Raw genomic sequence first — 23,416 nt, 5'->3', positions numbered from 1 at the left:
TGTGCCCTCCTGTGCAGGGGTAGAGGGATGGGTATGAAGCTGCCACAAATTAAAGGGGCATTGTAGTGACATACACAATGTTAATTGTCCTGGATTTAGCACCAGTAAAAACCTCATATATCTATATATTGCTGTATATTGGTATGTAACCCCACCCTCCCTTTGATGCTTAGCCCATGCTGTTTAGAAATAGGAAACTCTTCGCCCAGAGCATTCTGAGAGACCAGTTATATTTTGTACTGACTTTAGAACTCTCAGTAAAAAAAAAAAAAACATTCCGCAGAGATCACCTGACAGGACTAAAGATTGTTCCACCCCCTGTGATACATTTCAGAATGTAAGTCAAGGTGAGGAGAGATTTTGCAATTGGCAAACAGTGACTTAATAATTTATAAATTAATATTGTAAAAAGAAAAAAAATGCCATTTGATTCATTAAGTTATTTTCACTACAGTTCCTCTTTAAATTTGTCATGAGAAAAACTAATATCACCAAAATCTGTGAAATCTTTTCTCCCGATACTCTATATATTAGCTTTGCAATGCTATTTTCTTAGGTAATTCGGTGTCTCTCTCTTCCGATCACCTCATTGGAAGGCAGGGATGACATTTGTCAGTGCACCAAATGCGAGCACTTTTTGGCATTTGATTTTTTTTTCCCACTATGACCGTTTGTGTTTAAATGTTCGCATTATTCCACAGTGGCTAATGATTATCAGTGGGAACATGCACACAATGGGTAATAGCATATTCCAAAAAGTACCTTATTTTTCGGACTAGGTAAGACGCTGCTGACGATAAGACACAACTAGGTTTAGAGGACAAAAAACGGGTAAAAAAATATACTAAACCTGTTGCATCCGTGATGAAGGGGCATCTTGTGGATTAGGCCTCCTTTGCACCTCATGCCCCCATTGTGTTCTCCTGTGTCCCCTGTGTCCGCCTCTGTTCCCCTTGTGTCCTCCTGTGTCCCCCATGTGTCCACCTCTGTCCTTGTGGCTTTTTCTATGCCCCTTTGTCTCCTCCTCTATGCCCCTTTGTCTCCTCCTCTAGGCCCCTTTGTCTCCTCCTCTATGCCCCTTTGTCTCCTCCTCTAGGCCCCTTTGTCTCCTCCTCTATGCCCCTTTGTGTCCCCCTGTGTCCTCCTTTTGTCCCCCTGTGTCCTCCTCTGCATGGGCACAGTACAGGGAGCCCCCGACATTGCGGCAGGTTGGGAGTTCGCATTGGCAGGCGTTCACAAATCAGGAACTCCCTACATTTGGACTATAAGGCGCAGTGACTTTTTCCCCTCACTTTTGGGGGGAGAAACAGGGATTCTTATGGTCCAAAAAATACATAGTTTTTTTCCTTGCATGCAAAAATTGCTTTCAAGAGTGAACTTTCATGTTGGCTAACATTGGTTTCCACTTCTGATACGATTTTGCATGCAGAAAAAAAAGTCTGCGATTTTGACAAGTGTGGTTCTTGACTACAGTAAAGTTCTGGTCCTATTACACAGAGAAACAGAGATGTGTGCCTGAGCCAAGTAGCGCCTGTCTTAGGCCTGGTTCACACTGCAGGAGACTTTTGAGCGCTAGTGATTTGAAAAGCGCTTGCTAATGCAATGCTATGGGGGATTTTTATAAAATGACATCGCTCCAGTGAGAAAAACTCATAGCATTACATTGACCAATTGACCATCTGATTTGATTATTATAATTGAATCGGATAAAAATCGTTGCCGCCAAGGGCATGCCTGATCAACGATGCAACTAGGCCACATGTATCGATCAGACATGCTGTAAGATGTAGGGCTGGCATGTTTGATAACAGCGTGTGATATCGGGATGAGAAACAAACATGATGGAACCCCCAGGGCTGTCCCCCACCTCCCCCTAGTGTAAAATGTGCCCCTTGGTGCCCTGCGTGTGAATATTTTACCTGTCAGTGTTCGCCGCTGGCTCTTACCCCGCACTGCCTCACATACACGTGCCCCACGTGGTTGCCGGCGGGATGTCACACACGTGCCTACGTATATGGCAACCACATTTTACACTAGCGGGGGATAGCACCGCAGCGAAGAGGTGGCGTCCCTAGAACGATTCATGCAAGATTTCATGCTGAAAATAATCAGGAATGTAGTGACTACAGTGTGACCCTCACTGATAAGAAATTCCAACTATTAAACACTTTCCTAGCAGAACATGGCTTCTGAGAGCAAGAAAGAGAAAGGGAAATTTCTTATTAGTGAGGGTCACACTGTAGTCACTTCCTGTCTGAGTCAGGACTGAGTCAGCCACTTACATACCTGATATTTAACTCTTTCAGGCAGAGAAAGAAAGAAAGGAACACAGCATAGTTATTTGTGTGTTAGGCACTATACATACACATATATATCTCATCATGTCACATGTCACTATGCGTATCCTTTAAAAGTGATCATTGATCAATGCAAATATTCTAAATCTGCATGTAAATAGCGCTCTCTGATTAAAATTCAACAGCTGCTGAGATTTGACTTGGTATCGAATTAGAAGCTATTTGCATACACACTCAGATGTTTTGCATCATCATCATTCATCTCTCGTCCTCGGCTTTTCAAGCAGAACAAACAGCATGCAGTACAGATGAGCATTGTGGGTAAATCCCTGTGGGAAATGCACATTTCTGAAACAGCCCAGAGGCCCCTGCAACACTGCAAACCAGCGTTAGTGATGCGGTGCGTCGCTTACGTCGCACCGCCACAAAAAAAGGCCTTCAGGGAACAACGCGTTAGTACGCAGTGTTCCCTGTCTGGCCACCAGCCAAGCAGGAAGTGACATGCGCTTGTGGTCACTTCCCGCTTCGGGTACGTGGAAGCATATTGTAAAAATACGCTTCTGGGCATGCTGCGACTTCACAATGCTGACGTGTAAAAAAACCTGCATCACTATAGAGTAACATGACTTTTGGGCCGACGCAGATCGCTGCAGGTCGCCGCGGGTCACGCACGGTAATGTAGTTCTGTGCTAGCGTTAGATTGGGCACTTCCGGCACGGTGTACCGCAACTTGGGAAGTATGAACTTCCACATAGGGTTTTTATTAGGCTGCGGTAGCAGTGCGGCAATGTGAAAGGGCCCTTATGGAAGCATAAAACAAAATAAAAAAATCACCAGTTTGTAAAAAAAATAAACTTTTACGAGGTAAAATAAAACTGAACGCCGCTGTATTTGACATTACAGGATATAAAGAGTGGCCAGAGTCCGCTGATCCAAGCGGTACAGAATGGTGATGAGGAGCTGGTGTCCCTTCTCATTCAGGTGAGAATATGTCATACATGTCAGTTGTCAGTACAAGACAAAAGCTTTTGTGAATCATCTTCATTGTGTTTAGTAGCAATTCCTTAAATTCTCTGTAAGCCAAACACCTTCCTGTAAGGTGCAAACCGACACTGTAGACATGTGACTGACAGGAAATGTTGTTACAAAACTTGTAGGTCAGAGTACAGATCAATATCGGAATTTAGCAAGGTTTACTTTGTCTCAAATTTTTTCCAGATTGCATGAATGAACATCTCTTGTGAGGAAACTTGACACTCCTCTCTCTTTCAGGCCTTGTTCACATTGCGTTCGGCTCGCGTGTCCGTCCGTGGTGGGCTTTTTTTCCCCTCATTTTTTTAAAGCGTTTTCCAACGATTTTCTGTGCGTTCGCTCGTTTTTTGGCTATTTTTGTAAGCGCTTTTTCAGAGCGCTTCCATCTTTTGATCTGGAAAAAAATCCGGAAAGCAATAAATACAATGTTTTTTTTTTTTAAACCGCTCACGCAATTGCTTGCCAAAGCAATTTTGTGAGCGTTTTGCGTTTTTCCTATACCTTCCATTGAGGCAAATCGCCTCCAAAATGGCCCAAGCACCGCTTTTCTAAGTGGATCGCAAACGAACCGCTCAGATTGTATGAACTCTCTCATAGAGAATCATTTCACAAGCGTTTTCAGGGCCATTTTGAAAATCGCCCGTGCTTAAATTTTTACATAAACGCCTATAATGTGAACAAGGCCTTAAAGTGTCTCTCAACTAAACTGAGCTGAACATAAAACAATAAAATACATGTGCAGCCGTTAACTAAATGTTAGCAGTGTCGCAGACTGAAGCAGTGGTAGCTAAGTATAGCTGAGAGTCAAGGCCAGATTTATATTTTTTGCCCATAGGCCAGGAATGTTGTGACTCCGCTTTCATGTGCAGCAGCGCCCCTCCCATTACATGTGCAGCCCCCTCTTCCATGCGTTTTACTGTAGCCCCTCTCTGTCCTTAACAGCTCCCTTGGGCATCAGTTCCCTTTTTCATGTGTTGCCCTTCTTTTTCAGCCCTCTCTTTCACATGTAGTAACCCCTCTTTCATGTCCAAGTGCCCCCTTGGGTTACAGACACACAAGGCCCTTGCGTTTGTGGCCTTTCTAGAAATCTGGCCTTGCTGAGAGTAAAGTTGCATACGTATGGACAGGTACTGTCGTCCAGCAGGATCTGGACTTAATCTCTAGGACAGTGATCTGCAAACTTGGCTCTCCAGCTGTTAAGGAACTACAAGTACCACAATGCATTTGCCTTTATGAATCATGACTGTGGCTGTCAGACTCCTGCAATGCATTGAGGGACTTGTAGTTCCTTAACAGCTGGTGAGCCAAGTTTGCAGATCACTGCTCTAGGGCAATGGTTTGGGGCCAAGTTCTGTATGGTCATATTGCTAGCCTACAATGTTGTGATGTGTACTGTTCCTAAGGAGCAGGTAGGAGGGACGACGCACAGCACTACACTTGGCTGAGATGATCTTGCACTTTGGATTTCTTGGCGACACATGGAGGAGGGTCGGTGTGCTTATGACTGGCCCCCTCAGCTGAGAACCATCTAGAGCAGTGGTCCTCGAACTAAGGCCCGTGGGCCGAATGCGGCCCACTGAGGCTTTTTCACTGGCCCCCCAAACACAAAATGTATAACTTATAGATGCAGCGCACTGTACCTTTTAATTATCGGCTGCTTGAATATAGAATAGCAGTGCTGGCATCACCCATCCACATACTACAGAAGCCAGCTAGCGGTCATTCGCTGGCTACCAATCCAATTCTGCATCAGGTGACACTGCTGTCCAAGTGGACGGCAGGTTGTCACCTGGGTATGCTTCACTGTCTGGTGTACAAAGATGTTCTTCGAGCGATGCATGACTAATTCGCTGCTGGGAGTTCTCCACCGAGCATGATTGGGGGAATCAATACCTAGATTCAATATAATGTTTTTCAACATAATTTTATGTATATTTCGGCCCCCCTGAGGTATGTTGACCCGGCCCTTGACCGAAAAAGTTTGGGGACCTCTGATCTAGCGTGTGTCCAAGAATGAAAAGAAACCCAACATTATCTTTAACTCCCAGGGCAGCTCAGTAGCACATTAAAAATAAATGCTAAAAATGTGGCTCATTGATTAAAAAAACTTTCATTTTTACCTCATCTTTTTACATATAAGGGTTAATTAGAAGCAGTATTCTTCTACTTCTTCCATCTCCAAGCTGTCAGCAATTTGCAGAAAATGGAAGGCAGATAAGGACTTTTCTAATTAGACTTAATTACGAAGCTGAAATCAACAAACCCATTCAGCATTAGGGAGGGGGGGGGGGGATGAGGGGGAACACTGTGCTTCAAACACATAAGATAAGTCACACTTGATAAACTTCACACCAGCCCTGGATAATGGTAGTGAAAAAGGAACGGGAGGGGGGTCAACTTCTCAAACCTCTGAGCCCTTTCAACTATTAAATTAAGTTGAAGAACTAGTAACGTTGAATGGAGTCCTGTCTCACAAGTTAGACAGTCAGTACTGAAGACTGCCCACTCCACTCTCTGCACTGAAGAGAAGAGACTCTTTTAGGTGGGGCTGTATTGCATTGGGGGTGAAGAGTTGCTCCACCCCCACAGTAGCCATATTTTCTGTAGGTCTTCCATGAACCCAATAAGCAGAGGTAGCCTTTGCACCTTCCCACCCCCCCCTCCCCCACCCCGCTTACTTAGTTGTAGGCAAAATTTGTTAACGCCTTCCCCTCCCGAAGATGTCAGTAATAGGTAGCCTTTGTGACGCCATTCCCTCCAGTGTCCAACTCTAATTTCCACTACACACTTATCAAAGTCCTCTTAGGTGTACAGCAGATAAAAGGGAAACAAAAGGGTTCTGGCCGCAGAGCAGGCAGGGACTCTCCCAGTGCACAGTACTTCCTCCCAGGACTGAATTGACAGTAAACACCAAACCCGATCTATTAATTATGCCAAACAAATATGCAATAGTACCTGTTTGCTCACCTGATGTATGTTTTTTTTTAAAGTCAATAAATCAATTTCAGTCAAGGAAGTACACGCACCCAAAATATGTCTTTATTCTGAAACATAGACTGTTCACTGTGGGATAAAACTTGCTGAAGGGGTATATGCGGGGACCATCCACTAACTTGAGGACCTTCATCCTGAGCTCTTCTTGTAAACTCCCTTAAATACCCTCCCCCAGGCCCGGATTTACATCACAGGAGCCTATAAGCACAGATGTCCTGGCACCCTAGACTTTACTGTCCATGAACCTACAACCCCCCCACCGAACTGCACCACAAGTGAGCTGGCTGGTCCAGCTCTCACTCCTCCCTTACTTCCCTTGCCCATCATAGGTAGCTACAGGTGTCCCTTAGCATTAGGTAGCCAGAGGTACCCTCAGTATTAGGTAGTTAGTAGTGACCCCTACTGAAGGGAGATCTTGTCAGTGGAGTGCCAAGAGCTGGATGAGTAACCTCTCATTAACCTCTGCATAAGGAAGGAGAGAGGAAGGCACTAGGGGAGGGCAGTGAGCAGCCTTTCCATCATCAGGCGCCTGTAGGCATGCGCCTACAGTGCCTTATGGTAAGTCTGGCCCTGCCCTCCCCCCATTCCCACATATACACGCGATTCTGCCTGTCCCAACTTCCTGAAGATGTGACCCCTTCAAAATGTTTTATCTTACAGACCTGCTCAGATCTGTTTTTTTTTTTAACCTGCAGAACGTTCATCCCTGCTTTCAGCCCTGCTGATTAGGCTTAATCAGCCTTTTAACCCCCAGTCAGGACTGGACTGCTGCTGTTTGTTTCCCTTCAACCATGAAGGGAAACACCTTGTGTAGCACTGTAGCACTGTCTATCTTGTGTAGCACTGGTTGCACACTTACGACAATTCACGTTACCTTGGTAACAAGCGTGTTGCTAGTATAATGCTTGTTATGCTATGTTCTAATGTATAATAACCCATTAGCAACTTCAATAGAGTTATCTCGTTTGAGATAAATGCACTGCTTTTGACGTTAGCCTGCAGAACTTGTTGTGCTGTAAATTCTTGGAATGCTTTGATCTCTCTCTACTAGCAGAAAATATAAAAACTGAACGCAGAAGTCCTTTGTTATTGCCTCACACTGCCCCCAGTGACAAGTGGCCATACATACACATTACAGCGGTACTAATTAGAAGCAGGGAAATGTAACAAATAAGAAATAAAAAAATGTGCTAAAATAAGGGCCCGTTTCCACTAGGAGCGGTGCGATGCGGCTACATAGCTGCGTGCATGTTGTGCGGAGCGATCCGAGAATCTGCAGCATGCTGCAGATTCTCGCACGGCCGCAGCCGCGTCCCATCTCTTCAATTCACTTCCGCATCGGCAGATGCTAGGTAGCCGCATTCCCATCATTTTGTAGTGGAAACGGGCCCTAAATTGGCCAGGGGCACTTGCAAGCCTTTGAATAAATTGTCTGCTAAAGTGTTAACACACACCACAGGTCAAAGTTCTGCAAATATATTGTAACAGAATAAATATATACAGTACAAGTGTTTGGTGCTGTCAAAGGCACACAGGGCTACCACTCATTTCAAACAATGCTAAAGAAGGATGGAATCTGGCAGAAACTGACAATGGGCTTGATTCACTAAAGCGTGATAACTGCTATCACAGCAGTTATCACGTGATAACTGCTATCACAGCAGTTATCACGTGATAACTGCTGTGATAGCAGTTATCACGCTTTAGTGAATCAAGCCCAATATATTATACTGATATATTATACTAGGTGTGGTTTAGATTTGCTGGTTTGCCCTTTTTAGGAGGATGCTAACAGATTTGTGTTTGAACCGGAGTTCTTTAACATAGATTTGATCCTTCTCTCCTCCTTTGCAGCATGGCGCTCAGGTCAATCAGCTGACGTACGCGGGTAACACAGCACTGCATGTAGCCAGTGGGCGGGGCCTGGCAGAGATTACTCGAATACTGCTGAAAAGCGGAGCAGACAGCAGCATCAAGAACTGCCACAACGACACAGCCTTGACGGTGGCAAAGGACAGGAAGGTGCGTGATATTTTACTGTTGTGAGGTGTGCATAAGGCTCAGTTACCACTTGCGCAGAACACATACCTGCTTGGTAAATGTTCTGCAATGCAGTGAAATGCTGCAAAGGGATCCAATGTTAAACAACAGGCGTACGTTAAAAAAGGGCGCCGGGAAAAAAGGGCACAGGGTTTTAAACGATAAGCATGAATAACGTTTAAAAAAAATTGTGCTATATTTCGTTTAAAAATAATGTTTTATAAAGTTATAAGTCATTAAATAATGTGTATGAAATCGGGAATTGTAAAAAATGTTAATCTTCCCTGTTTAAAAAGTGAAATTTATAATAACGTTTTATAAAACATTAATAAGAATGTTACTAAAGCTATACCTAACCCTACTCTCACACAGAACCCTCCCTGTACCTTTCCCTAACCCCTAGACCCCCTTGGTGGTGCCTAAACCTAAGACCCCCCTGGTGGTGCCTAAACCTAAGACCCCCTGGTGGTGCCTAAACCTAAGACCCCCCTGGTAGTGCCTAAACCTAAGACCTCCCTGGTGGAGCCTAAACCTAAGACCCCCCTGGTGATGCCTAAACCTAAGACCCCCCTGGTGGTGCCTAAACCTAAGACCCCCCTGGTGATGCCTAAATCTAAGACCCCCCCTGTGATAAGCATTAATAACGTTTTAAAAAAATATTGTGCGGTTTTTCGTTTAAAAATAATGTTTTAAAAAATATTGTACTGTTTTTCATTTAAAAATAATGTTTAAAAAATTATAAATCATTAAATAATGTGTAATCATGAGAAGCAGTTATAAAACATTAAAAGTCTCCGGGCGCCGCTTTTAAAACGTTATTTTTCTCCGGCGCCCTTTTTTCCTGTTGGGCGCCCATTAAACGATATTTATTATGGGAGTGAATGGCGGCGCCTTTTTTGTCCACCTGCCTCATGCGCCCAGATTTCCTGCTTCCAAACAACAGTGTCTGCTTCCACTTGAAAACGGATCCTTTTGCTGTGTTGCAGTAAACAGAATGCAAAGTCCCGACCTGAAGCATTTTTTTTCAGACAAACGGATGTGTTTCTCCTATGGTGGAATCGCATCCTCTCCAAATTATATCATGCGGTCACACACTGTAGGACGCATGGCTGCCGGGTTAGCACAGGCACAGTGATGCCCGACCCAAGTGATCGGAAGAGGGTGCCGGAGGGCAATTACAGGCCGAGGAGGGGGCAGAATGGAGAACAGGGGGAGGGGTGAGCATCAGCACAGCTCACCATACATGCCTGCTCCCCCCGTTTCTCATACTGATTTGGGCTCTGGTATCTTTTAAACAGAATTCTTCATTTTCATTGTCGGATCAGAATATGGACTTTAACCAAAACAAAAGCATAGTTTAACTCATACCTTCATTATTTACAGAAGAATCATCACAGGGGAAGTACAAGTACTCTTTGCCAGAACATGCGGTGGGGTGATAGAAATTATAATATTTCTCTAAATAAAATCAAACCTCGCATTGAGCCTTACTTCCTCCTGAATACGCTGGAATAGCTTATTTCATGGTATCGCGCTGAAAGAGCCTCTTGTTCCCACTATAACAGGTCTGCTTGTCAGAAGCTGCGGAGTACTCAAATAGGGAACTGGTTTTTCCCTTTTTATACAGATAAACAATTAAGAAGAAAAAAATCCCCCTTTTCATTTCACAATGATGTTCTCTACAACGTCAGTTTAATTTAAGGTCAGGGCCGGATTTACCACAAGGCACTGTAGGCACATGCCTAAAGGCGCCTAATGATAGAAGTGCCTCCCTTTTGCCTTACCTATGCTGAGTCCCCAGCGGAGTGTAAATGAGACGTTACTCACCCGGGTCTCAGCATTCCACTGACCAGATCTCCCTTCAGTCAGGGGCACCACTAGCTACACAATACTTGGGGGCACCTCTAGCTACTTAATACTGAGGCTATATCTGGCTACCTAATGCTTAGGGGCACATGTAGCTACCTATGATAGGCAAGGGAAGCAAGGGAGAAATGATAGCTGGGCCAGCCGGTACTCTTGCGGTGCGGTTCGGCAGGTGTTTTTAGGTTGATGGGGGGCGACATCTACGGTGCCAGAACATCTGTGCCTATAGGCTCCTGTGATGTAAATCCAGGCCTGTTCATGGCCCTTCTTATTCCTCTTTCAGACGGGCAGTAAATAGTAAAATATCGGTATTAAATACCAATATTTTACTAAAGCTAAAACTAAACCTATTCTCACACAGAACCCTCCTCCCTGTCGCCTAACCCTAACTGTCCCCCCTGCTCAAACCCCCTCTTCCTGATGCCTAAACCCCTCCCCCATGCCGCGACAGTGAGGAAAATTTGGACGCCATAGGGTTTTATCGGGTTTATTAAATTTATCGGCAAGGACAGGAAATGTGGGTGCCGGCGGCGTGTATGATTGTTCTTTGTCCATTCTTGGAAATGCCGTTTTAGGCAGAGTGTCTTGTGACAAGGTGCAGACCGGTTGTTTACTAACTCTCTTGTCTCTGGTGATGAGATCCGATACCTGGAATGCCTTAACGCCTCATTTCCAGCCTCGAGCGGTACTGTATGTCTATAGAATGTTATATAAGGCTGCTAGTGCAGGTGGGTGAGGTTGTGCTGTACCTTTTAGTGATTTGCTCTTACACCATGATAGACTGGAGGGTGGTGAACATTTTTAAATATGCGTGTGTTAATATGGGCACTGGGGAATGCTGATTAGCTAGAATATTGGTCATGTACTGTAAGGGCCCATTTCCACTAGGTACGAATACGCAGCAATTCCCTGCATCCGAGTCGGATGGGTAAACGCTGCCTATGCTGTTCAATAGTATGCCATCTGAACAGCATGCCGGTGCGATTCTGGACGGCATGCAGTAGTTTTTTGTAGCACACATGCAAATCCCTAGAGCCAATAGCAGACCTGATGATTTCAGGTCCGCTATAACCCCCAATTGTAACCCCTTTGCTAAAGTTAATTCTTTCCTTATGCCTAAGTGCATAAGTGCTCCTCCTAAACACCAAGCCCTTACTATTAACTCTAACCTCCCCCTAACCTATCTCCTCAACACTTTTACTTAAAAGTGCCTGGTAAAATATTGGCAGTATGATAGCTGGCCGCCCTTTAAAATCGATAACTGGCAAGCGCCAGCAGCAGCAGCAGCAAAATATCAGCTAATACTAGCGGGTGCCCAAATTACCCGTTTTGTGAATCTTGCCCATGAATCACTGGTGAATCAGTGAGATTTGCTTGTTTGCTTGTTAGGAGAATAGTTTGCTCCTCGCTAGTTACTACTTTCCATAGAAGTGTTTTTTTTTTTTTTTTTTTAAATCCAACACCTGGCCCCCAAGATCTCTTGCTGTGACCCATCTGTTTGCAGTGTCACTTCCCTCCTCTCATGCCTTCTGCCACACCCACCTTTTTTCTGCACTCAGCTCTGCACTCCTGAAACTGTTGCTGTATGGCTTCATGGTCTCTGTGGTCCATTCAGCTCCGCCTCTAGCTTTGATCTGTTCACAGCCTTTGCCCTCTCTAGACCAAGGCTCCCTGGTGCTTAGTCCTTCACATCCACAAAGCTGGACAACGCTGTTTTAAATAATAGCCAGTGCCAAGATATTTGCAGTTGAGTTTCTGTCCATCACATCATTCAGAAAATGATTAATCAATCAGCTCTGCTAAGGTAAAGATCTGGTACCTCCTTGACAAACTCAGAGGCTGCTCAGCAGCTACCTGGCAGCCAGCCCAGTGGTCCAGTCCCCCAACAGCAACATTTCAAATTCCCTACAGTCTTTCTTCATAGGTAGAGTGGTGTCTCCAGTATAAGGTAGTATGGGGCCCCCAGTATAGGTAGAGTGGTGCAGCCAATATATGTAGAGTGGTGCCCCCGGTATAGGTAGAGTATTGCCCCAGTATAGGTAGAGTATTGCCCCAGTATAGGTAGAATGTTGCCCCCAGTATAGGTAAAGTGGTTCCCCCTGTATAGATATAGTGGTACCCCCAGTATAGGTATAGTAGTGCCCACAGGTATAGGTAGAAGGGTGCCCCCCCACGTTCTCTCCGACCTCCATATCAGAACGACCACTTACAGACCTCCAGATTGGTGCGGGACCCGAGGCAGAGCAGCCACAGCAACCATGCGCATCACTTTAAATGCAGGAAGTGACAAGTGGCATCACTTCCGCATATGAAGTCTGAGGTATTGTGGGCTGCTCTTTCTGCTTCGGGTCCCGTGCTGATCTGCAGATCTGCCAGTCGCCGCGCTGATCTGGAGGTCTGAATGGGACAAAAGGGAGGGCAGCAGCATTTTGTAAAGAGGCAAAAGGGGATGCCTAGGGGCCCCCTACAGACCTTTGAGCCTCACGGCCATTACCCCTTTGCCTTTATTGTAGCACCGGCCCTGCCTTTGCGCATACCAACTTCTTTATATGGTAGAGATTTATTCACATGATTTAGCCTACTGTTGAGAGTAGGCGGCATGGGCGCAAGCCATCTACACGCCTCCTCTTGTCTTGCCTTGAACAAAGTCTTGGTCAGAAACGTTTTGAGGGGAGCTTACATTCCTTCATTTTGGATAACCCCAAAAATACAGAGAATCGGGTCTGAATTCATAGGGCAGCCCATTTTGTCATGGAGAAATTTAGTAACTTTACTCCAAAAATCCGATACTGGACAGGTCCAGATCAGGTGGTAGAACGAAGGTGCGGTGAAGGTGCACTTAGGGCAGGTGTCTGTTGTTGGGTTATATTTGACCAATCTACTAAGTATCAAGAATGCCTGATGTAAAATGTACAATCATGTGATTACAGGGTGACACCTTTTTAACCGGATGGCCCCAGTCTTTATCTCTCAGGAGGTGTTGTTTACTTTACCATATAAATAATACAATAATACAATGTGACGTGGCAGGAAGAAGGATGCTGGCTTACACTGTAAAGAGATGTTCTGTATAAACTGGAAATGACTAATATTGTCACGTCTGCTTCTGAGTAGTCTTGTGCATCACACCTCGTGTGGTGGGGTCTTTATTGACGTCACACCTCTGTTCAGGCAAATAGGAAGTGGTGTGCCTTCACTTTGTAACACATTTTAAAAAGGCTTCTGTTTTGTGCAGTGCATCTACCACTAAAAGTCCACCTCAATAACACTTTTCTGCCTCTCAAGTACGAGAAATAGATGCCTACATGAATCCGGGAACTCGTTTCACAAGTCACTTTTGTCTATAGGTTTACCACAGCCATGGGAATAGGACACTATTGCTTTCCTTGTGGTCGCAACCCAATAGCCAGTGGTGTCGCAATAAGGAATACAAAGGTTGAGACCGCACCTTGGGCCAGAGGGACCCTTCCTCAAATGCAGTATTAGCTCCTTATTGGTCCTGTGCTGGTAATGATAACCATAGGGAAGGATATAGTTATACAGTTCATAGGGGTTTGGAGGATGTAAGGGATGGTATGGGGGCTGAGATATACAGTCCATAGGGGAGGGGTGTATAGATATACAGTCCATAGGGGTGGGGAGTATAGGGGGTATACAGTCCATATGGTATCATGTTCCTCTCAGTTGGTGGCAGGCAGTGACATATTGTGCAGCTATTTGCACATTTTTTTCCTCTTCCCCCAATAGGATGTAGAGTTTCCTCTTCTCATCTGTGGAGGTGAAATCTGGGTTGTTGGCGGAGAGTCTTTGGAAGTGGGCAGTCCTCAAAGGTTTATATTTGCTGCAGTGTAGCAGGAGGTGGGCCTCATCCTCCAGGACCCCCTAGTCACATTGTCTTTACAGTCTTTCCTTCCGGGGCTTCCATGTCCGTCTGTGCCACCCTGTCTCTATCTCCAGGCTGTGGGAACTCAGAAGGTACAGCCTCATGGTCTGTCTGTCTTTGTGGTGGTGTAGCCTCTCCAGATATGGAGCCATTGTGTACTCTCTCTGCAGTGATTGGTAGACGGTGAGTTTCTGGGATTTATTTATGTCACCTCTTCATTCCTCTAGGTATCGGTCCTTGCAGCTTTCTATCGTCCCTTTCATTTGGGCTTTTATCAGGCTGTGTTGGTGGTCTTGTCTTGGCTGGGCTGGCTGCTGATGCTTTGTTTCAAAGTGCATGGTATGGCCTCGGCTCCCTGGCTCAGTGAGGCTTTATGGTGGTAAGTGCTGGGGCTGCTGCTCTGTATATGCGCCCAGTATGAGAGCGCCATCTGATGGATAGTCAACCATAGTGGGAATCTGCCTAGCTCTGCCCAGCAGGCTGAGTTCGAAGTGCTGCGATGGACTTGGAGGAGATACTTGCAGAACTGTAGATGGAAGATTTCTGTTGGGCTGGAGTCCCATTTTGATTGGTCAGGGTAGGTGACCGGAACCCATACCTCACTGCTATAGAGCAGGATTGGGGTGATGATGCTGTCGAATATCTTTATCCAGACTCTCACCGGTGGTTTTAGGTGGTAAAGTTGCCTTCTGATGGCATAAAACGTTCTGCAGGCTTTTTCCTTCAGGGCCTCTACTGCTGGTTTAAAGCTCCCTGTTTGGTTAATCTCCAGTCCCTGGTAGGTGTAACTGTTAGTGGTCACCAGTGGGCAGCCATTCAATATAAATGAGGAGGTGGGGGGTTTATTTATCACTTTACTATCACTTTTGTCTTCTTTGGGTTGATGGGCAGTGTCCATGTGGTGCAGGAACTCTCCAGTACTGCTAGGCTATCCTGCAGGCCCCTCTCTGTTGGGGAGAGCAGCAGAAGGTCATGCTGCATACAGCAGGAACTTCACCTTGCAGTCATGCAGGAGTACGCCTGGTGCTAGGGAGGACTCTCTCTCTCTCTCTCTCTCTCTCTCTCTCTCTCTCTCTCTCTCTCTCTCTCTCTCTCTCTCTCTCTTTCTCTCTCTGGGTTATGATGTTAGCTTTACCTTCCACTGTTATTTTTTGCCTAAGCAACTTTCTAGAGCAATTATTCAAGTAACTGTTCTCACAGGAAAACATTATTCATCATATCTGCTAAAAAAGCACTAAGTAATTGAAAAAGTGAAAATAAATCTCAAATTTCTTTTGAGTATTTTTTTTCCTTTGCTTGCTTAATCGGTATTCTATTGATAAGGAGTGAAAATGAGGAAGGAGCGAGATCAATTTTGCAATAAGAAAAAGGAGCCTGAAGGGGGCATGGGCTGCACAAAGGAGTTGACTCACCTAACCTGCCGATGTGCTCTGCGCCACTCTCCATCTTCCCCCACGCTTCCGCCTTTTAAGCAGGAACTTCCACTGATAAGGCAGAAGTGTGGTTGAGATGGAGAGGGGGTGGAGCGCATCTGAGAGAGATTCTCTAAAACAATAAAGAATTTATTCTAATGTGTGTGTAATTGGACATTTCAGATACTAGATCAATGGGCAAAAACTGAGTATTGTCATATGGTGTTGATTCTGGACCCAAGATGAATTGCGGGTTAAAAAAGACACATACTTACCTAAAAAGCAGCAAAACTCTGGATCCTATAGAAGCTTTCCACGCAGTCCCTCATTGCTGAGTGTGAACCCCCTGAAATTTACTGACCAGAGCTTGCCGGTAAGAACGTCGGGGCTGGGTTCCTCTTCAGACATGAGCACAGCCATACTTCCTCTGCATGAGTATGGTTGTGCCTGCACAGGAAGCTGGAGCCACCTGTGCTTGAGCAGCTCTGTGCTACTATGCAGGTGTGGCTGAACAGGTGCAGCATGGCTGTGCTCGTGCCAGTAGAGGAGTGCAGCCCTGATGTTCCGGAGGGTTCCGGCATGCGGGGAGGACACATGAAGCTTCTACAGGATCCACAAGCTTCCCTTTTTTTGGTAAGTTTGTCTTTTTTACCCGAGGTTTGCCTCAGGTTCCCTTTTACGTCTCAGCAGGGCAGGATTTACCATAAGGCAATGTAGGCACGTGCCTACAGGCGCCTGATGATGGAAAGACGGCTGACTCCCCTCCTGAAGTGCCTCTCTCTCTCTCCTTCCCTATGCAGAGTCCCGAGCAGAGCACAAATGAGAGGTTACTCACCCAGCTCTCGGCATTCCATTGATGAGATCTCCCATCAGTCAGGGTACCTCTGGCTACCTAATACCAAGGGGCACCTGTAGCTAAGAGGAGCAGGGAAGATAAGGGAGATCTGGGCCACACAGCACACTTATGGTGCAGATCAGGTGGGGGTTTCTAGGTTCATGGAGGGGGAGGTCTAGGGTGCCAAAACATCTGTGCCTATAGGCTCCTGTGATGTAAATCTGGGCCTGCATCCCAGAGACCGTTAGAAAAACTGAATATATCAGCTATTAGGAGTAGGGAAAATTTCTCTTTCTCATATGTATACTTTACATTACATACGCAATTACTGTCTGCTGAAGGACACAGACTTCAACTATAAGCACATGAACTGGCTTTGCATGTGTCCCAGACTGCATTCAGCCCTAGGGCTGTCTCTTATTCTGAATGTTTGTATTGTCAAATGTCACCTACAGGATCACTTTAAACTAGCTAGTAGCTACATTCCTTCATGCATGTGACTGCATAGCTGTAGAACTTGTTAACAGAACTTGTCATCTTTATTCTAAGCTGCTGTGTCTTCTTTCAGATTGTAGATATCCTGAAAGGAAAATCGTCTTCTCCACGTGCTCAGAACGAGAGGTTCAAAGGAGAAAGCACAGAACACGCCATCACCCCTCCAAATTACAGAATGGTTTCACCCCATGCCTCTTCTGTAAGCCCTCCTCCATAAAGAGTGATGGATCCGTTACTTTCCCTACCTCAGACTCCAAACTGTGACCTGTTTGCAATGAGGCAACTATTCAGAGGAAAAAATGGAGCTGCCCAAAAGAATTCATGACAGGTGTACCTTTCTGAATGACTCTACTCTACTAGGATAAGAGCTCGAGGAACAAGAATATGGAAATCCTAAAGAATGAGGAGGAAACTCAGTGCCCCAGCCCCAAGGAAACAGGAATGGGCGTGGCACCTTCTCCACTGTGAATGATTTACTTTTTTTCAGACTCAGAGCACCCAAGATTGGCCAACGATCAGGATTCACCACTCAACAGAAGCACGGGAAACCTCACATCTCTGTTGCACATAGATAGGAGTTCATCAATGCCTCTCTTCCTTCTCACAGGCCACTCGCAACTGAATCACATCACTGGATATCCGATGTGTCAATTTGTGTAATTCAGAATACTAGAATACCTGAATTATGTTATGGAAGCAAATCTTGTAAACTGGCACTGGGATATTCGCTGAGATATGCAACCAAGAGATCCTCTAGCAAATTGACTTTTTTTAAAAGAAACAAAAAGTGACCACATTAATGAAACCACAAAGTGTAAATTCATGGCGTGGCATACACTCCTCAGCTTGATGTTAGTGTGCCCATGAGAGCCAGGAGTGATGGAATTATGCTCCTCTCTAGATTCACAACTGTGTTCCTAGCCTATTAGGAAGGGGCATGGAGTATGCACCAATCACCCCCTCTCTTTGCCACCTAATGGAGGGGGGATAACCTTCCCTTTCCATGCTGACTAGCAGTGGGGGATATGCCTATGGCAGGAGTAACACAATGAGGAGAGGTGCAGCATTGTGGAATTGATGTTGGGGTTTAAAAGTTGCAACGTAGAGGCTTACAGTAAAAAACATTGATCCCCCCCCCTCCCCACTCTACATTCTTCCCGTTGGATAGTGATTGTATTGATTTAAGGAGGCAAGATATAGTCTGCTTCAACGGTGGAGTCTCATAACCCCTCCAAGTCGAGGACCCTCAACGTTTGGTATGTAGGGGGTTTTACAACATTGGAGGTACATTCATAGATTAGTTGGAATCGGGCAGATGAGAATTTATCTCCAACTTTTTTAAAATAAGAAAGAGAAACACATTTAAGACATACTCCTGCCACACCTCTAACCACTCCCCCTCCATATCTGTCACATACATCAAAACATTCATAAGCAAGAATTTGTATAATTTAACCACACTGGTCTTATTTTATCATTATTGTTTGGCTTTCAATAAGGAGACATAATGACAATGGTCCAAGTAATAATCATTGATTGTTTTGGATGATTGAAGTCAATGTATGTAGCTTAATACTTATTGAAACAGGGACCTAACAGAAATACAGTTTGAATTTGCCCCTTTTCAAAACTATTTGCCAGACTTATGTAATTACTACAAAAAAAAACAAAAACTCATGTTGATAAAAAATAAGTGTCTGAAATGATTATCGTAATAAGACGTACTTGCACATTCTCCCAGGAGCCTTATCACGTAACTGAGGGAAAGGAAAACAACTTTGCTGCACTGAGCTCTACTGTAAGTAGTTATTTAATCTAAGAAGTACAGAATTTAAGAATTAGTAAACAGAGGAGATGCCTTCCCATGTGATCCTGTGTGACAGCTACACTGATTGTAAGCAGCAGAATGCTATGCTTTCCTTTTTATACAGCTCTGTCTGTACAGGATATGACATCACCTTGTAACATGGCTTTTACAGAGCTTATTGTACTGGGTGGGGATTTTGATTTTTGCGCATGTAAAACTGTTTTGAGATAACGACCGGAAAGATAATTATAGGGGCAACAATTTGCAAAATTGTAAATTCTCTTTAAACCATAGTCTCCTTCCCCTCCCACTTGATATGCATAAAGAATTAAAAATAATCATAAATAACTTAAAGGGATACTTAAGTCAAAATAAAAAAAAATGATTTTTACTCACCTGGGGCATCCCTCAGCCCCCTGAAGCCATATGGTGCCCTCGCAGCCTCACTCCGATCCTCCTGTCCCCGCCGGCGGCTACTTCCGGGTTCGGCGACAGCCGCCGACAGGCGTGGAACGCAAGTGATTCTCCGCATTCCCAGCCGCTATATCACCCTCTATGCTGCTATAGCGTATATGTTATACGCTATAGCAGACTAAAGTATCCCTTTAATTTTATTGTTGTCAGGATCAGTCACATTATAGCTGAAGCAGAAAATGGACTGACTTTATCTCCTTTGCAATTTGCTGCCTCCTGCACTAACTTGCTGTTGAGCATAGGTCCACATTTCCCATGATTCATTGCAATAACAGTTAGCTGCTATTATCCCTCTGACAGCACTGAATTTTGTAGTCATCTCTGGGCAATTACAAAAGCACATTTGTGACTGATTCTCTTGCTTTGGGTCCTGGTGAGTGTATATTGTGATGACGGCATAGGGAGCCATGGCAAAAGCTTCCTAATAGCCAATTAGCCTGGTCACAGATCCATAGGATGATAATGTCATCGAGTACTTCCAATATTATTGTGAGCAACTCTGATTCTTGATGCAAAGTCTCAATGACCACAGCATTATTGTGTTTCACAACACGGCTTTACCGCAACGTTTGCATCGTTATTTCTGATAAACTGTAGATAAGCTGGTTCTCATTTCACACCATGGCCTTAAATGAACTTTTTCTCTGAGTTTTCTCCTTGGAGATAATTTTTCATCATCCATTTAATAATTTTTCTGTACTTTGCACCTGAAAACTTACCAAAAAGTAGGCAAAAAAGTACTAGAAACATTATTTTGAATATTTTCTTGCTTGCTGGGCATTTTATTGGCAAGGTGTGAAGAAATCACGCAGGAGAAAAAGTTAATTGTATATGGGCCATGAAAGAGAAGACAAATCAACGAAGGGGACAACTCACGAAGCAAGTAATTTCAGCACGCAGCCCTTAGCACCGAAGCTGGGGCCGTCATAGCAGCAATGCCACGCTGAGCGCCCCGAGTAAGAGTAAAAGTAATTCGGGGATCCGGCGATTGCCAGACCTCGAATTACACCTTCCTCCTAGTTGGTACATCTCGGAGGGGGAATAGTATTTAGCACCGCCAGGTTATTGAGCGGCAGCAGGATGAGCCGTCAAATTCGGCTCACCCTGCACTAAGCTCACTGGCAGAGGTATACGCGACAACTCAACCACCATTGCTGCAGCAAGCCTGACCCTTCTTCCAAGTGCTCAGCATCACTTGTCCTTAAAGAGAAACTCCGACCAAGAATTGAACTTTATCACAATCAGTAGCTGATGCCCTCTTTTACATGAGAAATCTATTCCTTTTCACAAACAGACCATCAGGGGGCGCTGTATGGCTGATATTGTGGTGAAACCCCTCCCACTAAGAAATTCTGAGTACGCACTCTTGGCAGTTTCCTGTCTGTGAACCCTGTTGCATTGTGGGAAATAGCTGTTTACAGCTGTTTCCAACTGCCAAAACAGCAAGCAACAGCTACATCACTTGCCAGCAGTAAAAATGTCACCATGTGATAAATGTCAGAATATAAATCAGGGATTTAAAATATTTTACAATGGGCAAACACTGACTAAATCATTTATACATAATTATTGTAAAAATGAAGCACTTTTTTTATTACATTATTTTCACTGGAGTCCCTCTTTAAGGCCAGCAGAGGAGTGTTTGACTCATATTAGGGCTTGCTAACTTCAAGTTGTTAACAGTAGATGTACTCCATAGCCAAGTGATGATATACAGTTGGCCTTCATACCCTGGTGCTCCAAGCCACTGAGTTCCTGCTGTACAGTGCAAGACGGACATAAGACTGTATCAAATAGGAAAAATACAAACAATGTATCCACGTTTTGTTCACATACTTTGTTTTATACTGAGAGGTGCAAGGTGAAAGGTTTGTACGGGTTGTGATATGGGCTTTGCATTTATGTAACTTATTTAATATTTTTTTATAATAAATATTTCTTTTTTTGTAATAAACCAGTTGTGGTTGTCCAATAAATAAAAGTGAAATTCTATATTAAGCTGCAATTATTGCATGTACTAGAGTTTAGGCTGACCCCCCTTCCCCAACTTTTACCCCTCAAAAAAAAAACAGTAACGTTACAGCTGGACCCTCACTGTCTCTGCCTAGCCTCCCCCCGTGTACGTGGTACAGAATGTACATTGGAAGTTTGCTTGTATCTGTAGTTACCTGTCCTGGTTCCTGGCAGCCTTCCTTCTATACTTTCATCTCGGTACATGCCGATAGAGGTCCAGGATTCAGAGTCTTCTAGTTCCAGGCAGTCATCTTCCCGTCTCCTGGTGCAGCTCTATACTCACTGCTAGAGGTTCAGGATGTCACTGTATATTTCTGGTATGCTGCATGTAGCATCCAACAGTGGTTGTATATGGAAACTCAAAACACAACACCTTAGGATTCTACATCTAAACACAAGCAAAGCAATCTAATGTAAGCTGACCAGCGCACTGAGGACTGGATTGGAGAGACTGATTAGTTCAGGTTTGTTGGATCACTTACACACTGAAAAGGTATAATTAACTATAATAACTGAATCACATGACTAGTTCAACAACTGCATGAAAGCAGAAACAGTGAGGCTCAAAAATAAACATAGTGTCATCACTCTGTGGACTTAAGCCTCATCTACCCGCGTAGATGAGGCTCTGATGTGCCTTATCAATCGAGTCGCTGATGCGGCTCGATTGATAAGATCCGACAGGTCGGATCTCTCCACCGCCGATTCCCTGCTCGTTCCCCACGAGGGGACAATGGCAGGGAATCGAGCAGAAGATAAGCGGCGCCGGGCGGGGACGAGGGTGGATCGAATGCGACGCACGCGCGGGTGAGCGGTGACGCGGCGGGTACGCGCGGTGTAAGGAAGAGGCGATCCGGCGGCTAATCGAGCCGCCGGATCGCTCCGATGTAGCTCCGTGTAGATGGGGCTTTATACATAGGAAGTTAAATTTTATTCAATATCAGGTAGAAACCAAACCAAATAAGACCATTTAAAATCAAGTGGAGTGCTCCATAGCTTCCATCACTGACCACTTTACACACTCACACTGGTACCGGTACCACACAAGAATCCAATGTCTTCTGAGAGGGAGGGAAGGGAGGGCAGCTGGTACTGGGTCACCTACACACTGGCTACACATATAGTAAGGGGAGGGGAGACATGCAGATCACAATTGGCACTAGAGAGGAAGAGGGAATTTGTACTGGCCACATTTGCTATGATTGAGGTGAAGAAAAATATCCTAGCCAGTGGCCACAGCCAGGGGCATTTCTAGGTTCCTGGGAGATCCGGGGCACCCCTGGGCACCAATAGGGAATGACTAAAAATGGGTGTGGTCACGCCACAGAAAGTGGGCGTTGTCATAGGTGAAACCAAATGTACATGAACATAGCAGTGGCGTATCTTACATATATTCAACAGGCAGTATTTCACATAAATAAGCCCCTCACCTGGCTTCTGTCTTGTCTTCGCCTGGCTGGCCTGTGTGCTGTACTAGGCTGGCGGTTATGCTGGGCTGCCTGGCTGGTGGTTATGCTGTGCTGGCAGTGATGCTGTGCCAGTTGGCTGATGTTGAGCCGGCCTGCCTTTGCTAGGTGACTTGCTGGGGGCTTTGCTGGGCTGTGCAATTTTCTGGGTGCATTTGGGGGGGGGGGGGGGCTTTGCTGGGCTGGGGGCTTTACTAGGCTTTGCTTGGCTGTATGCTTTGCTGGGCTGGGACATGGAGGCTTTGCTAGGCTGGGGGGTTTGCTTTGCTGGGGGCTGTGCTTTGCTGGGCTGGGGCTTTGCTTGGCTGTAGATAGGTAGGTGCCCCCAGTATAGGTTAGATAGGTAGGTGCCTCCAGTGTAGGTTATATAGGTAGGTTCCTCCAGTATAGGATAGATAGATAGATAGATAGATAGATAGATAGATAGATAGATAGATAGATACCCCCAGTACAGGTTAGATAGGTATGTTTCCCCAGTATAGGTTAGATAGGTAGCTTCCCCCAGTGTAGGTTAGATAGGTAGCTTCCCCCAGTATAGGCTAGATAGGTAGCTTCTCCCAGTATAGGTTAGATAGGTAGCTTCCCCAGTATAGGTTAGAGAGGTAGCTTCCACCAGTGTAGGTTAGATAGGTAGCTTCCCCCAGTATAGGTTAAATAGGTAGCTTCCCCCAGTATAGGTTAGATAGGTAGCTTCCCCCAGTATAGGTTAGATAGGTAGCTTCCACCAGTGTAGGTTAGATAGGTAGCTTCCCCAGTATAGGTTAGATAGGTAGCTTCCCCCAGTGTAGGTTAGATAGGTAGC

General features: G+C 45.1%; 1 protein-coding gene across 1 annotated transcript in view; it reads left to right on the top strand.

Annotated features, from left to right (window-relative positions):
- LOC137521750 (B-cell lymphoma 3 protein homolog) overlaps positions 1-21,035 on the top strand; it is a 108,299-nt gene extending 87,264 nt beyond the window's left edge. The window contains exons 6-8 of the mRNA XM_068241430.1: positions 3,201-3,278; positions 8,178-8,345; positions 16,928-21,035. Coding sequence (XP_068097531.1) covers positions 3,201-3,278; positions 8,178-8,345; positions 16,928-17,071 — 390 coding nt within the window. The 3' untranslated portion in view covers positions 17,072-21,035. The remainder of the gene's footprint in view (positions 1-3,200; positions 3,279-8,177; positions 8,346-16,927) is intronic.
- Positions 21,036-23,416: the final 2,381 nt, after the last annotated feature.

The sequence above is a fragment of the Hyperolius riggenbachi genome, chromosome 6 (assembly GCF_040937935.1).
Source record: "Hyperolius riggenbachi isolate aHypRig1 chromosome 6, aHypRig1.pri, whole genome shotgun sequence".
Lineage (NCBI taxonomy): Eukaryota > Metazoa > Chordata > Amphibia > Anura > Hyperoliidae > Hyperolius > Hyperolius riggenbachi.
Note: the sequence above shows the minus strand (reverse complement) of the source record. Positions and strands in the feature narration are given on the sequence as shown.